Source organism: Panthera uncia, chromosome C2 (genome assembly GCF_023721935.1).
Source record: "Panthera uncia isolate 11264 chromosome C2, Puncia_PCG_1.0, whole genome shotgun sequence".
Taxonomy (NCBI): domain Eukaryota; kingdom Metazoa; phylum Chordata; class Mammalia; order Carnivora; family Felidae; genus Panthera; species Panthera uncia.
Genome location: NC_064810.1, coordinates 119,270,189 through 119,285,951, shown reverse-complemented (window position 1 = coordinate 119,285,951; position 15,763 = coordinate 119,270,189). Strand labels below are relative to the sequence as shown.

Sequence of the window (15,763 nt, the reverse complement as noted above, 5' to 3'; positions counted from 1 at the left end):
TTTTCCTGTTGAGAAGCCACAGCAGTGTTAGTATATTATCAAACCACAAAATGTACCTTGCTGCATACTTAGCCAGGGGATTTATGCTAAATATTATTTGGTAGTCTCAGTACTGCTTATGGCATTCTGGTTTTAAGTCCTATTTGAGAAATGTAGCATAAGTAAATAAGTGCACAATAGATGTATTTGAGGTAGGTGGTATATAGGCATACATCTGCAGACCTGTGGAAAAGCCTTAACCCTTTGAATATATTGATTTGTATTTAAAGATAATGCTTCATGTTGTTTAACTTAAATATACTATTAATTTTCTTTTATTCTTTCTTAGCATCGTGTCATGTCACGGGTTGCCTCTCATAAATGGACAAAGCTGTGACCCTTACGCAACAGTTTCTCTAGTGGGCCCTTCTAGGTAATGTGTTTTTTTTTTTCCCCAGCTTTTATTTAAGTTCCAATTAGTTAACATACAGTGTGTTATTAGTTTCAGGTGTACAGTATAGTGATTCGACACTTCCATACAACATATTTGTATATGCTCATCATAAGTGCACTCCTTAATCCCCAGCTGCCCCCCTACCTCCCCTCTGGTAACCATCAGTATGTTCTCTATAGTTAACAAATCTGTTTCTTGGTTTGCCTCTGTCTCTTTTTTTCCCCTTTGCCCTTTTGTTTTGTTTCTTAAATTCCACATGTGAGTGAAATCATTATGGTATTTGTCTTTCTCTCACTGACTTATTTCACTTAGCATAATACTTTGTAGCTACATTCACGTCATTGGTAGGTAATGCTTATTGAATTATTATTAGATTTTATTTTTTTACCTCTAAACAGTTTTCAAACATGCCTTTATTTTCCATAAGTACACTGATTTTTATCCAGAAATGTAAAACATCTCTGAATCTGAAGATTCAGTATGTATATGGACTTAAATGATCTCCTTCTTTGACAGTAGGTGCTTCATTACACTGAAATGATCAGTGGTTGGCTTCTGTTCGTAACCTGGAGTTCAGAATTCAGAATAGGAGAGTGAATTATTATTAGATTTTTAAGTTTTAAAAGTTGACTTAAGAATTACAAAATTAAGGTTCTAAGAATAAATCCTAAATAGATATTTATGACACAAAGTAATGAATGCTTTGAAAGAAAGCTCTTTAGTGAGTTCTGTTATACACTTGCAAACAACCAAGTCCTGTTTTTATAGAAAGAAAATGGTTGCCATTTTGGATCTGCTAGACTCTTAGACTGTGGGGAACAACATGAGTTTTATAGTAGTTAAAATATACTTTAAAACATAAACGTGGCCTTCTTCATTCATCATTGGCCTTCCTACCTTCAAATATCTTAGATTTTATGCAGGTAAAATTCTTTTTCAAGAAATGCTAGCCCAGAATAGCAAGACAGTTTCCATATTTCTGTCTGGAAAGTGGTTCAGAACTAAAAATGCCTTTTCTACTCATGGCATCTGTGCTCTACAGAAAGAATTCCAAGCTGTAGACAGACTGCTGAAGTACCAGAACATGGTAAAGTGCACCATATCATTGATTTAAATTATTTACGATAATTTATGGAAAAACCTATAGCACTTTGTATATTTTATATTTTATAACTTCATTATGATTTCTTTCAGAGCCTGACTAGACTGAAATTTGCCTACAACTTGAAGGTTTAATCAGGAAACAGCAAAATATTCCCTCCACACCAAACATATACATACATACACAGACACATACCCCTTCCCCCCACCTTCAGGCTCTCTAGGTATTCTTTTTATTTATTTATTTTTATTTTTTTTGTAATTCCAGTGTAGTTAACATACAATGTTATATTAGTTTCAGATGTACAAATACATATTTTTATTTTTTAGGAAGTCACCCGTTAAGTCACTTTAAGAAATGTATTTATATATATATATGTCTATAAAGTACCTAGCACCTTGCCTAGTACTTACTGGGTGCTTAAACAACAGTGTGCTATTATTGCTATAGATGGTTTTAAATTTGAAAGCAGATACTCAATCCTTTAACATGCATGCTATCAGAGGGACTGAATTTTGTGTGTGTATGCTAAAAATGTTTAACCTAGTAGAGCTGTTTTTTGTTTTTGCTCATAATCTGTAGCTGAAGACACATTGTTTAGTATAATCATTTAGCAACATACAAATGGAAACTGGCATATGAATTTGGTTTTAAAAGTAATTATTGGTATTGATATTGTACTATTGTTGTATAAGATGTTAACATTGGGAGAGGCTAGGGAAAGACTGCATAGGACTTCTCTGTACATTTCTTTTCAACCTTCTCTAATTTTTTCAAATAAAAGATTTTCTAAAAAGCCACTTTGTAGCTGAGCCCCAAGAAGTAAACTGAGTTTAGTATGCTTTTTGTGTTTCTTGAGTATTTTTCAGCATACAGGTAGTCTGAATCTCATTGTCTTCCTTCTACCATTCTAAGTTTCTTCTATAAAGTAAGCTTGTCAGTCAGTGTAGTATAGCCATAGAAAGAATAATACAATCTTGTCATATCTGGATATACAAACTTGTATATTCTTTGAGTCTTTAAAGATACCTCAAAATTTTTCTCCAAGTAATATTTAAAAGTATAGTTTTCCCTGAGTCATCTTAACAGCTAAATGGAGGTCAGGCTCCCTGGTTGGAAATAGCATGTTTTATAATTGTGTACTATTAAGTTCTACAAGGTAAAACTCTACCACATTGGAACAGGAATGACCAAAAGAAGACAAAAGTAAAGAAGAAAACAAGCAATCCGCAGTTTAATGAAATCTTTTATTTTGAGGTAACTTTTTGTTTTATATAAATGTTAACATTGAATATTTAATATTGAATGCTGGCTTCTTTTTTTTAAACTATAGCCATAGTAATCATTTAATCAACTAATACAACTAAGCCTTTCTATTCTGAAAGCAGTAGAATCATGATGTAATATGATGGAGGCCCAATATATAAAACAAATAAAGGTAGATCTGTGACTGATCTGGGGACAGGAGGACTAGGGCCACACCTACTCCCTAGTCATCCTCAATATCACACCCTCCTCCAAACACCCTCCCTACCTTATCCAGCCCCCACCTGACACACAGTGGGCACCAGACTCTTGTGCAGAGTACTGTATGAAAATCAGTAGTAAAGTAAGTATGATATCACTTGGTCGGAGTTCTAGTCACAGTTGACTTGGAATAAATCACTAAATCTGAAATTCACATTTATCTTGTGAAAGGATAATTTTGTGAGAGAAAACACCAGCCACCCTACCTGATAGAATTTTTAGGAGGCCTACATGTGAGAATGCTTTGAGACCATAAAGTGCTATATGATTAAGTCCTTATTATTAAGTTCTTTTTAGCTAGTTCCCTCTATGGACACATGCTTATTTTCATAGAGATCTTCAGCTGCCTTGAAGTTGCCCCAAAATACAGTGCTTTGGAGTTCTTTACTGTGGAGCATTTGTTAAATCATTTTTCATATCATTTGAAAACTATAGGGAAAAAAAAGTCAACCTCTGATTTCTAAAAGATCATGTTCCAACCATACAACATGTTGCAAGTGAGATTAACATGTAGGGAAGATTTGGAAAAAAAGTTACATTGTGTGCTTTTTCCTCTTTGTATGTGTGTTTTCTTAATGTTTTCTTAATATTTCAACGTGAGGTGAGGGCACATGTTGCCATTCCTGATGACTGTACTTTAATAAAGAAACATAGGTTAAAGAAAACACCAGAATTGAAATAAGACGAATTGTGGGGCTGGAGGGAAGGGAGAAAGAAAAACAAAAAAAAATCTACCAGTGTGACACTTTTCCATTTCCTGGCTAAGGACTTTGGTGGTTCTACATTTATCAATGACTGTTACAGCTAGCCTGCAGAAAACATGGGGCAGCTTGCAGCAAGCAGATGGCCCTTGGAAAGGTAGGGTCTAACTTCCTTGCTCCATCCAGACAAACCTGTGAGGCCTAGAACATTCATTCAAAAGGCCCCGTTGTTGAGCTGATCATAAAGATTCAATCTCTGTCCTCGAGCTAAAGTAAGAGACACAAAGCACACACATGCATGCCTACACAGAGCAGTAAAATGCAGTAGATATTGAAGAGGTCAGGTAAGTTCTGCTCCAGTTAAGTCAGAGCAGAGGAGTATTAGAAAGAACATTTTGAGCAGAGACATAGAGAAAAGCAGAAAGTTAGTCCACAGAATAGCAAGTAGTGATTTAACTGGAGCGTTCTGAAAGAGAATAATTGGAACAAAATTTAAAAGCTAGAGTAGGACCAACTGTGAAAGGCCTTGAGTACCTGACGGAGGTGCTTACATAGTAGCCATTGAAAATGTTTTGAGCCTGGAAATGATAGGAGTAATGCAGTGTTTTGGGAAGAATTAACCATGATCTGTGGGTCATATGTCTGAGAACAGAGATCAAGAGATTGTTATAATTAAGTTGTTAAATAAAAAACAATTAAAAAAAAAAAGGGACAATGGGAGTCCGATCCAAGAGAGTAATAAGGAAAAACAAAGGAAGGGACAGATGAGAAAGAAACTGCAAAGGGCAAGATAACAAATGGGTTATAGAAGAAAAAACAAAGGGAGCAGTCAGATGTCCTAATGGTTTCAAATCTGAAATAAGAGGAAAAAAAGTTAAGGAAAGCATAAGTGGTTTGGTTTGAGACATAACGAACTTGAGGTCCGACATGAAAACCCTCCAGTAGGCAGTTCATGACTGAAATTTAAGATGGGTGATGACTGTAGATAAAGACTCAAGATTTGCTTGCAGGGAGTCAAGGAAACCAAAAGAATAGAGATATACAATATAGGAGAAGAGCAAGGAGGCTCAGTTCTGCCACTTACTAGGTATTCAGCCTTGAGCACATCTCTTAATTGGTCCCTTTAGCTTCCTCATTTTCAAGATGAGGATAATAAATCTAGCTTCAGATAAATCCTGCTTCGGAGCAGGACATTTTGATGAACAAAGAAGATAATGGATGTGAAAGCGCCTTGTAGACTGTATAACACTTTGCAGCTCTTAGAGCAAAATAAAAGATAAAACCTTGGAGAAAACCCATATTTATAGGTTCTGAGGAAGAAGATGTCCCAGAGGAAGAAGCAAAGAGATCAGGAGGTGCCAGGGGAGTGCCTGGGTAAACTCAAAGAAAAGAGTGTTTCTGGAAAAGGACGCACAGTTGTACTCAGGTGTTCAGGTAGAGGGGTCAAGGAAGATGAGAGCTACGAATTCACCATCAGACTTGGTGATCAAAAGAGGGGTTTAGGGAGGGTGAGCTGTGAGGAAGCCAGATTATAAGGAGTTACTGTAGTGAGTGGGTGTGAGGAAGTGGCAGCTCTGTAAGGGTGGATTGCAGTTTTGAGATACTGGTCTGTGAAAGGAAGGAGATAGGAAGACCGTAATTTAAGTGGAGAATTTTTCTTAGACTTAAGTGAGGTGAATAAGCTGGCGAAGAAAGCTGTAATTAAAATAGATCGAATGCTTACTGTATATCATGTGTGGGTGGAGTAGTCATAGAAAAGAGGAGGCTCATCTCATCTGTTGTTCAGAAGCAATGAAAAAACTTAATCAAGTAGAAAGACCTACATGAGAACAGACCTGTTCAGGTGGACAGTAGCTGAAGAAGTGCCTGCCAGTGGCCTTGATATTTTCAGTAAAAATGTGAGATGGAAGCCTAAGGATAGAGTTGGTATCTTGAGAAATGTGGGACAGTCTTCAAACAGCTCTTGGTATGCGCAGCTTCACCAAAATAGAACAGTTTTGCTCTTTGAGTCACCAACAGATTGCATGTGAGCCAGAGAACCTAATGTTGCTGTATATTGAGTGGATAAGGGGGGGCTTGGAGGAAAGATTGCTTTTGATATTTTTATACTGCCTCATTCTCACTTCCCTGCTACTTTCATAGCTGGTTTTGTCTTTAGCTTTTGGGTAAACTATTACCTACGCATTTTCGTCTGTTTATAATAAATAAAATTGAACATTTTAGGGATGATAGTTTTTGAAGTTCATGTAGGAAAAAATTTTCAAACTTTTTTATCAACTAAAATATTTTGTTTGCAGGTAACAAGATCCAGTAGTTATACCAGAAAGTCCCAATTCCAGGTAGAAGAGGAGGACATCGAAAAGCTAGAAATTAGGTATATGTCTTGGAGTTTTACAGAATTGCTTTTTTTGGTGCCAGAAGAAAATCTTAAATTTAATTGAAAAAGGCGAACCAAGCTTAATAGAATTCTCTTTAGCAAGTTGCTTGATGAAACTCTAATTTAAATTCATATTATCTTCTCAAAATCTGATTGCTTTGCAGAAATAGTCAAGGTGTATTTATTTAAAACCAAAGATGACCTAGTTTTCACCTAGTTTATTATATTTTTAATTTTCACAAATATAATTGTTCTTTAAAATTCTAAATCATAGCATAATGGATGCAAAGAGTATATAGAAAAGTAATTATATATTAGCCAATTTAGAAATAATTTTTTTATTCTTCTTAACATATCTGCTGTCTAACAGAAATTTCAGTGAGGTAAGAAGTCTTGTAAGATAATTCAACAGGTGCATGTCTTTGAAGTTTGTGTTATTTAGGTCTTAAGTATATGCTGTTTGGGAGGGGAAAGTTCGATAAGTGCATGTTTAGGTGTGGTGTTAACAGTGTGGTAAAGGGTGCATTAGTCACATGTTTGGAATGATCAGGTAATGTATTTTTCTAAATCACCTATCTTTTCATATTAACTGGTTCCAGTTGAGAAAGAAACTATAGTCTTGTGTTGGTTTCTTTTCTCAAATTCAACAAAGTAACTCTAGTTCCCCCTGCCACAGGTTAAAATGAAGCCTAGACTTCGAAACTAAGAAACATAAGTGCTTTCTTTTAGACCATTTAAAGTGGTTTACTTTCTGTGCTTATCAATAAAAGCTACTGCAATATTTTGTTTTCTTAGTTTAGATAGTGAGGTATATGACAACGCTAACATCTCTTACTCTTAAAGCATGTAAAATTAATGCTATAATACAACCAAAGTAATTTGAAACTACCTGGTGGTGTGCATTCTCTTAAACATTGTTTGCAAAAAATAAAGCCAGTTTAAAATTTTCAGGATCGACTTGTGGAACAATGGAAACCTGGTCCAGGATATTTTCCTAGGGGAGATTAAGGTTCCTGTGAATGTGTTAAGAAATGATTCCTCTCATCAAGCCTGGTAAGAAGACACATTCTAGTGAACTCCATAGTAGGCCATCACCTTTAATACACTGTACATGCAAATAAATGCTTACAATAAGCATATTTTTAAATTTGTAGTGGAATAAGCCAGGAGTCATTAACTTTAATTGATTTGGTTATTTATTTTTGCGGAAATAGAAGTACATTGATGGCTTTATGACTTGACTTCTAATACTCAGATACAAGAACTGAATTGTCTAGGAATATTGTTCTGTTCAAAAACTAAATCTTAACTCTAAGGAGAAACTGGAAATCATTTAAAACATGAGAGTTGCCCACGTGAGATGATGCTTGGTCACAGATCAGCATCTGCAGTACAGAAGCTTTATTAATGGTTGTGGGAACTGTGGATGTTTGAAAGCAAAGGGTTTATGGTAGAGAATCAGCTGTTTATGGGATCTTACCAGTGATTTTCCTTTACCACACCCCGCTGAAATGCACTATGGATGGCCCTGCTATTATTTTCTAAATGTCTAGGGTCCAGATGTTAAGCTGATTCAGTGAACGCTTTTTTCAGATGCTCTGGTGGCTCAACCATGGTTACAGTATTATTTTCATTATGTCTGTTACAGTGACATTAAACTGATGGTAGATGGAACTTCATGTTCACACATTAAACTGATGTTAGCTTCCTTAGGAGAATCGATGTGAAACTATCATTTTTTTCTGTCTACAGTACTTACAAACATGCCTGTTCCTGCCCTCTTCCAGTAGGTTGGCCAGTAACCCTCATGCTAGACTTGGGTTTCTACTGAGCATAAGAGAGCAGGCCTTTCTCATTTGCCTCTAAGGTTCACTGTTTAGAACTCCGTTTCAGTGCCTGAAGAGGAGTTGAAACTGAGTGGTTAGGTGTTTGTTACTGTTGGCATCAGTCTCATTTGTGTTTAAAAGAGCCTGCCTCTCCATATTGACTGTCAGACATTCTTCCCTTTGAACTCTGTTGTCCTCAAGCAGCTATCCCTTATAGATGGATTTTTAGACTCTTAAAATTTTTACTTTATTTTTGCCTCTTGCTAATACATATCTAAGATTTATGGGTCTTTCTGGTGGCATTTTGTATAATTTCTAAAATGTATCCACAGTGGTGTTGGGGGGGGGGGGTTAAACTTACTCACTTTGAAAATTGACGAATAGCGTTTGAGGCCTGTCACATCACCCACCCCACATCCCATGTCTTCTTTCACCTTCCATAAAGTAGCATGCATTTTAAAATGAAAATGTCTACACTCAGTTTGTCAAGTCTTTAAAACTTTATGGTATGCCACTTGGTACAAAATAAAAAGTGAGTTGTTATGCCGCCCAGGACCCCTCAAAGTGGACCTGAAATGTGCTACCCAGCCTGTATTTTTTTTTTTTTAACTTTTTTTTAAGTTTATTTTTGAGACAGAGAGAGACAGAGCATGAACGGGGGAGGGTCAGAGAGAGCGGGAGACACAGAATCGGAAGCAGGCTCCAGGCTCTGAGCTGTCAACACAGAGCCCAATGCAGGGCTTGAACTCATGGACCGCGAGATCGTGACCTGAGCCAAAGTCGGACGCTTAACCGACTCAGCCACCCAGGCGCCCCAACCCAGCCTGTATTTTAAGTAAGACTGTTTCCAGACAGGCCCTCCAAGTTTGGCAAAACTTTGTCCAACTACTTTGGCAGGTTGTAAAGAACACTAACAGAAATTAGTTTTATTCCAGTAGATTTTTTTTTTTTGCCAATAGTATTTTAAAATATTTTTAAGTTACCTGCCGAAAGTATAAGTGCTGAAATTTATATAGCGTGAAATAGAAACATCTGCCAATTCATTTATACTTCCACAGATATAAGGAAATATAAAAATGTGAATGCCATTTCTTTTTAAATTAGAAATTAAACTCTTAGGCTCCTTTGTCATTGGTAGAGCTCTGGCACCCCCTTGTGGGATTGATGGTAACTGCATGAAAACACAGGAAAAGCTTTATTTACCTTTAGGATTTCAGGCATATTCTTTCTAATCTTGGTAGTAGGAAAGAGGATAATTACCAATAATGTAATCCTATCATTTGAAAAGTTTCAAATTGCTTTCCTTTTTCACATAATTTCCAGTTAGTATTTGTCTATTGTAGTTTTTCTTGAAAACTGATTGTAATGGTTCCAGTTTAGTTTTATTTTCAAATTACAGCATGATTCAATCATTCCCCATTCATATCTTGAGCTTTCAGTTCCTTGGTGATGATGTGTGTTCTTTATTCTGAAACTTCTGTCAGATGTGAGTAGCTTGTTAGTGTTGATAGTAGCTAGTTTCAACTTTAACCTTGTAGATAATAGAATTTTACTTGATTTTTTTTGAATCAGTAATTACTCACATGCTTCACAGTTCAAAAGGTAGAAATCTGTGCTTTGTGTCAGTCCCTCAGCTAATCATTTCCACATTTTCGAGGCAGTCACGGTTTTGAGTTTCTGGAAATATTTTATGAAATACGACCCAATACATATATATCCTTTGTCCCCTTCTTTACACAAATGGGTACATACTGTATCCTGCTCTGCACCTTGCTTTCCTCACCTAGCAGTTTAGTAGAACATCAGTAAATATTCGTAGACCCCTGGTAGTGGTGAAGAGTATGGACTCTGGAAATGTATTGCCTTGGTTCAAATCCCACGTCTGTCATAACTTGGACAAGTTATTCCACCACCTTGGCTTTGCTTTCTCTGGCTATAAAGGGGATTGTACAAATAGTACCTGCCTCCCAGAGTTGTTAGAGGATGAAATGCACTCATCCTCATAAATGAAAGCAAGCTACGAGTGCTGTGGCCATGGGTGTAGCTCATGCTCTCCTCATTATAGTGATTGCTGTTGTTGTCACCATTCCTCCACAGCAGTACTTACAGAGTTTCTGTCTGCATCCTTTGTTTTCACACCAGTATTCCATTGTTTGGAATGTTACAAAGAGAACCTTAGAGGCAGTCTTGTTCAATCTCAATTCACCAGTCCCCTCCATGTCAGAGAATTAACGTGTGCAAAACCTTTTTATGACTGTAAAATTGGTACAGTAATTTTCCTCTCAATGATTCAACATATAAAAGAGACTGAATATGGGGACATTGCTTAAGATTTAAGATGGGTAGATACAATCTTAGGGAGGCAGAACCAAGTTGTAAGTGTAGTACAGGTAATTTTTTTCTACTACACATGAAAAACACTAGTTAAAATAGAAGGGGAATTTTAGAACAATAAGAAAGGATTTCAAAGAGGCAAACATGGGTAGGTACTGCCCATTTAAGTACAGTCAAGGGGGATGGAGATTCTGTTCTAGAAGTATTACTATTTCCTTAGCAAAACTACTGTCTTAGCTGAGATATTAAGACTATTTCAATCTCTCTGTTGTATCCCTGTACTCATCATAGTACCTTCTGATAACATGGCTTTCCAAATAGCTTACCAAAAGGTAAAAAATGGGTTAGTCAAATTGACTAAAAATTGTGTTAACAGATACAAAAAAGTATATTAGTTGCAGATGGGAGATGGTGATAATTGTTGAAGACAAGTGATAAATGAGGTGAGTCGAGGGTATTCATTATTAATATTATCAGTCTTCTCCCTACTTTTGTGAATGAACATTTGCATAAGAAAACATATTGGTTGCAATAAAAAGTACGGGTATTTTTGCTGCTTGACTTTTGTATTTCTTTTCTTAAACTTAGAAATTGGCTTTCTGCTTTAAATATGTCAGTCTCTGTGCTCATCATTGGAGTTCAAGTTAAATTTAAATAAAGCAAGGTATCTGAATTTACAGGTCTACAAAACATATACTGGATTGTGGAAATTGACCAAAGTAATGCCCTTGTCAAAATGTTGGGTGATCAACCAACTAGACTTTTCCGTAGAGGTACTTCTGGGTAACTTTTGCTAACAGGCTTATTTGCAGTTATTTTCTCAGACAGATCTTTAAGTCATTATTTCTCAAATGGGAGAGTAGAAATTCTAAAGGCTGGTCTTTTGAGATAGAGATTCCTCTTTTGTGGGTAGTGATATAATTTCTGTATAATTTCTTCTCCCTTTATTATCATCCCCTCATCTTATAAATTTTGCTTGCTTGGTTCTCTGGTTCCCATTTATGTCTTTAATTATATCTTTCTCAGAACTAATGAATATTCTATTAAACCCTTGCTACCTTCTGTTTTTAAACAAGTTAGTGTATCTAACTATGGGAAGGCCATAGATGATAAATATCTAAATATCACCAAAAGTAAATATCAAAATTACTGATAGACCTTTATAAAAAGCATTCCAGGTAGTAGGCAAAGGAGGAATGATAGAATTCTAAAACTATCATTTTGCAATCTGACTCTAGGCAGTGCTCATTAATGACTGCTAATATCACAAAAGGAGCAGCAGACGTTAGTGACTTTTGGTAGAACTATACAACACTATACAATCAGTGAAATGTTCTTGCCAGAATATCAAATCTGAATCTAACCAAGCCTCTAGATCTAACTGCCATTATACAGGAAGTACAGAGAGGGCAAAGAACATGTTAGTGACATCATGGAGATGGAGTTAGATTTAGCATAATCCCAAATGTGGAAAATTCTAACTACCCAATTTCTTAGGGGGTAGAGGGAATCTATAGATTAAACTTAAGTGTCAACCAGTTACAGTCTATGGACCTTGGATTTGAACAAACTGTGGAAAACTGTTTATGATAAAGGTTAGGAGAGTTTGAACACTTACTATATAATGATGGTTTTTTAAAGTTATGTATAGTGATATATATTGAAATATTTATAAATAAAATTATAAGATGCCTAGAAATTGTTTTAAAATGAGACAGGAATGGGATGGGGAGGAGTGGAGAAAGGTATGGCTGAAACAAGAATAGCCTTGAATCAGTGATATAACTAAAGCCAGATGATGGGTACATGGAAGGTTCAGTATATGTTACCTTCTTTACTTTTGTATGTATTTTGAAATTTCCATGATACAAAGTCTTTAAAAATAACTAATAGTTTTATGATTTTGGTCCTACAAACTTCTCTTGATTCCTTTTTTTTTTTTTTTTTAGTTTATTTATTTATTTTGAGAGAGAGAGAATGTGAGCAGGAGAGGGTCAGGGAGAGGGAGAGAGACAATTCCAAGCAGGCTCCACACTATCAGCATGGAGCCTGACATGGGGCTCGAACCCACGAACCATGAGATCATGGCCTGAGCTCCAACCAGGAGTCAGATGCTTAACTGACTAAGCCATCCAGGCGCTCGACTTCTCTTGATTTCTAAATAGTTCTCTTTCCTTGGAAAACTTTAAAGCTGTCTCTGTTTTTGCATATATATTTACATATATATTTTTTGCCTTCTACTTACCTGAAAAAAAATCGTGTAAATCTGATTTCTGCAGATAAAAATATTTTCAGTGTAGTTACACTGTTACTCCTTTAATAATATAAAAAATAAGTTCAAATTTTTACATATATAAGATTTACTTTGTGTGTGGGTTTTCTTTTTTTTTTTTTTTTTTTTTTTTTTTTGAGAGAGAGAGTGAGAGCGAGTCGGGGAGGGGCAGAGAGATAGGGAGACAATCAGAAGTAGGCTCCAGGCTCTGAGCTGTCAGCAGGGTCCAGTGCGGGTCTCGAACTCACAATCCGTGAGATCATGACCTGAGCCGAAGTCGGACACTCAACTGACTGAGCCACCCAGGTGCCCCTATAAGATTTACTTTAAAACAAGATCATTTATGCCTACTTGTCGTATGTCTTACCTATTTCAGCTAAATGTGTATTTCTTAAATTCAATTGTTATTTTTGATTATGCATTGGATTTTAAATGTTTTACTTTTTATCATCTTTTCCTAAATCTGCAAACTAATCAAACTCTCATTCAGTGCTTTTGAGATCTTAATTTTTATATTACCTGTACTTTTTGTTTCCCAGATAAAAATCTATATAAAGCCTTCCATTTCAATATACAACCAGTATTAAACCCCTGAAGATTGGTAGTTGACTACTTATAAAGTGTCCTAACCTTAAGTGAACTTAAGTACTAAGTTCACTTTTTTGGTTTAGGCTTTTCATAGCTTAGCTGTTTGTTTACCTCATTGACTTAGATGCTCATTCTCATCTCATGGAATTGATTGTGTTTTTACTTTAGGTACTTGCTACAACCAAGAGACAATGGAAACAAGTCATCTAAAACTGATGATCTGGGGTCTCTTAGATTAAATATATGTTATACAGAAGACTACGTACTTCCTTCAGAGTACTATGGTCCTTTGAAAACTTTGCTGCTAAAGTCACCAGATGTTCAGGTACTTTAAAAATCTTAAGTGTATAATTTAATATGAAAAGGCTAAAGTAATTCTGTAAGTAGTTAGGAAAAGATTTCACAGTATCAAGTTTTATTAAAATAGTCAGTATATACATTTATCTGAACCACAGTACTTTGATTCCAGTAAGTGCTTAAAATTTCATCTCTGAGAAAAGTTTAAAAAATTAAATATTCTATGCAACAGTAATAGTCAATGAATATGCTTGAGTTGCTTTTACAGGCTAGTGATTGAACATTTAGTCATATTTCCTTGATTTTGTGCTTGTTTTCTGCCTTTCTATATTCTAGCCGATATCTGCCTCAGCTGCTTACATTTTGGGTGAAATTTGTCGAGATAAAAATGACGCTGTTTTGCCCCTTGTCCGACTGCTGCTGCATCACGATAAACTTGTTCCTTTTGCCACTGCAGTGGCTGAATTAGACTTGAAGGATACACAGTAAGAGTTATATTCAAATGTTAATTATGTTTGTTAAAATTGGATCCGAGTTTGCCAAATTGTTTTTGTAATTTGAGTTCTTTTGTATTGACCACCCTCACTGGATAGGAGTCTGAAAGGAACTGCTTAGCAAGAAATAAAAGGCAGTTCAAGTTAGCAAATGGCATCCACCAACAGCAACATTGACAGTTAATGAAGGATTTTTTTTTTATTCAGTATTGAAATTTCCTGTTACTAATCTTTGCTGCTGCCTGTAATGATTCACATGTCACAAATAAAATTCCAGGGTTATTTTTTCCCTTCACCCGTTATGTATCACCCTTATATACACAGGTATGACATTATGAAAAGCAGTCAGGTCACTTCCCCTTCCTGTCATAGTACTGTCTTACACACACGCACATACTCCACTTTTGTAGTTCATAAATATAGTTTGCTTTTTTTTTTTTTTAACTTAATATTTTTGGTGAGTAGTTTGGGTAAGTTTGAAAATCCTAATGGCAACAAGCTTTTAAATGGATGATAAAAATTACTAAAATTGTATGTATAACCAGAGTCACATATCTCATATTATTGGTTTCCTAGCCTTTGTTTACTGCACTTGGTTTCACCTTATTTCTGTTTGTATTTCAGAGATGCAAATACAATTTTTAGAGGAAATTCCTTGGCTACCCGATGTCTGGATGAGATGATGAAAATAGTGGGAGGGCACTACCTGAAAGTAACATTAAAACCTATTCTAGATGAGGTACCGAATATACCTCTGATAATAATAGTCTGTGTGGCCTTATGAAATAGTGTCCCCTTCATGAAGTAACCTAGTGACAGGAATGATACACCCCGTTCATGTATTACTGAAAGAATAAGGGTGAACACTTCAGAAGCAGGATAAATGATTTACCTTTCCATCAGTGGATTTTTACTTGAAGGGCACATTGAATATAATCTACATAATGGTTGTTGTTACTGGATTTCTGTTTTTAGCTAGTTTCAGATACATGAGAAATACATTTTAACAGTTCTTTTGGAGTATTGTACACATTATCTCTGGATGGGGGTTATAAACTTTGTTACAATTTTAACTTTTTAAAATTATCAGAAAAAGAATAGTTCTTTTCAGTTTGCAAAATTATTTGGAAAAGAGCAATTAAATGAAAAATTAATCGATTTTCCAGATATGTGAATCCTCAAAATCCTGTGAAATTGATCCTATTAAGTTGAAAGAGGGAGATAATGTAGAAAACAATAAGGTAAGTCCTTGTGATCTTTATGACTACATTAAAATGGGCCTTCTCCCATATGTGATCTTCCATAATGCTCTCTGGAAGGATGTAGTGCTTCTTATTCTTTACTTAATGCTCATACTATTAGCAGCATTTCCCATGTCTCGTTTTTAGAATATTGTTATTTCCTCATTAGGATTCACTTTATTTTTGTTCTTGATTATCTTCTCTTTGGCTCTGGGAACAGTAGTGGAGTAAGGCTGTATCCGGTTGCAGCCTCCATTCTAGCCATTCCTTTGGGGTCAGACTGATCAGGCTAAGTGGCACAATGACTTGGTCAATCAGCATTTTCGTTGTCTCTGGGAAAACAATGATGTGAGAGTCACAAGTTTTCTCTGCAGTAGATAAAATTGCCACAGTGTCCATGTGCCTGCATATCTGAGTTATTTCCCTGATTTCTCTTCAGATCATTTTATTCTCTGTTGCTTCTTGTGAAGTTTCTTCCATACATTCACCAGTTATATTTAGCTAGTCTCAATCTCATTTGTTAAATGAAGTCAGGATGTAAATTGTCCTTTAACTAAGTGAGTTTAGAGAA

General features: G+C 35.7%; 1 protein-coding gene across 5 annotated transcripts in view; it reads left to right on the top strand.

Moving 5' to 3' along the window:
- The window catches only part of RASA2 (RAS p21 protein activator 2), a 123,465-nt gene that overhangs the window by 71,031 nt on the left and 36,671 nt on the right, over positions 1 to 15,763 (top strand). For all 5 annotated transcript variants that reach the window (XM_049629754.1, XM_049629753.1, XM_049629756.1 and 2 more), the window contains 8 exons: positions 329 to 412; positions 2,720 to 2,792; positions 6,061 to 6,137; positions 7,092 to 7,193; positions 13,329 to 13,485; positions 13,794 to 13,942; positions 14,576 to 14,690; positions 15,118 to 15,192. In XM_049629754.1, coding sequence (XP_049485711.1) covers positions 329 to 412; positions 2,720 to 2,792; positions 6,061 to 6,137; positions 7,092 to 7,193; positions 13,329 to 13,485; positions 13,794 to 13,942; positions 14,576 to 14,690; positions 15,118 to 15,192 — 832 coding nt within the window. The remainder of the gene's footprint in view (positions 1 to 328; positions 413 to 2,719; positions 2,793 to 6,060; positions 6,138 to 7,091; positions 7,194 to 13,328; positions 13,486 to 13,793; positions 13,943 to 14,575; positions 14,691 to 15,117; positions 15,193 to 15,763) is intronic.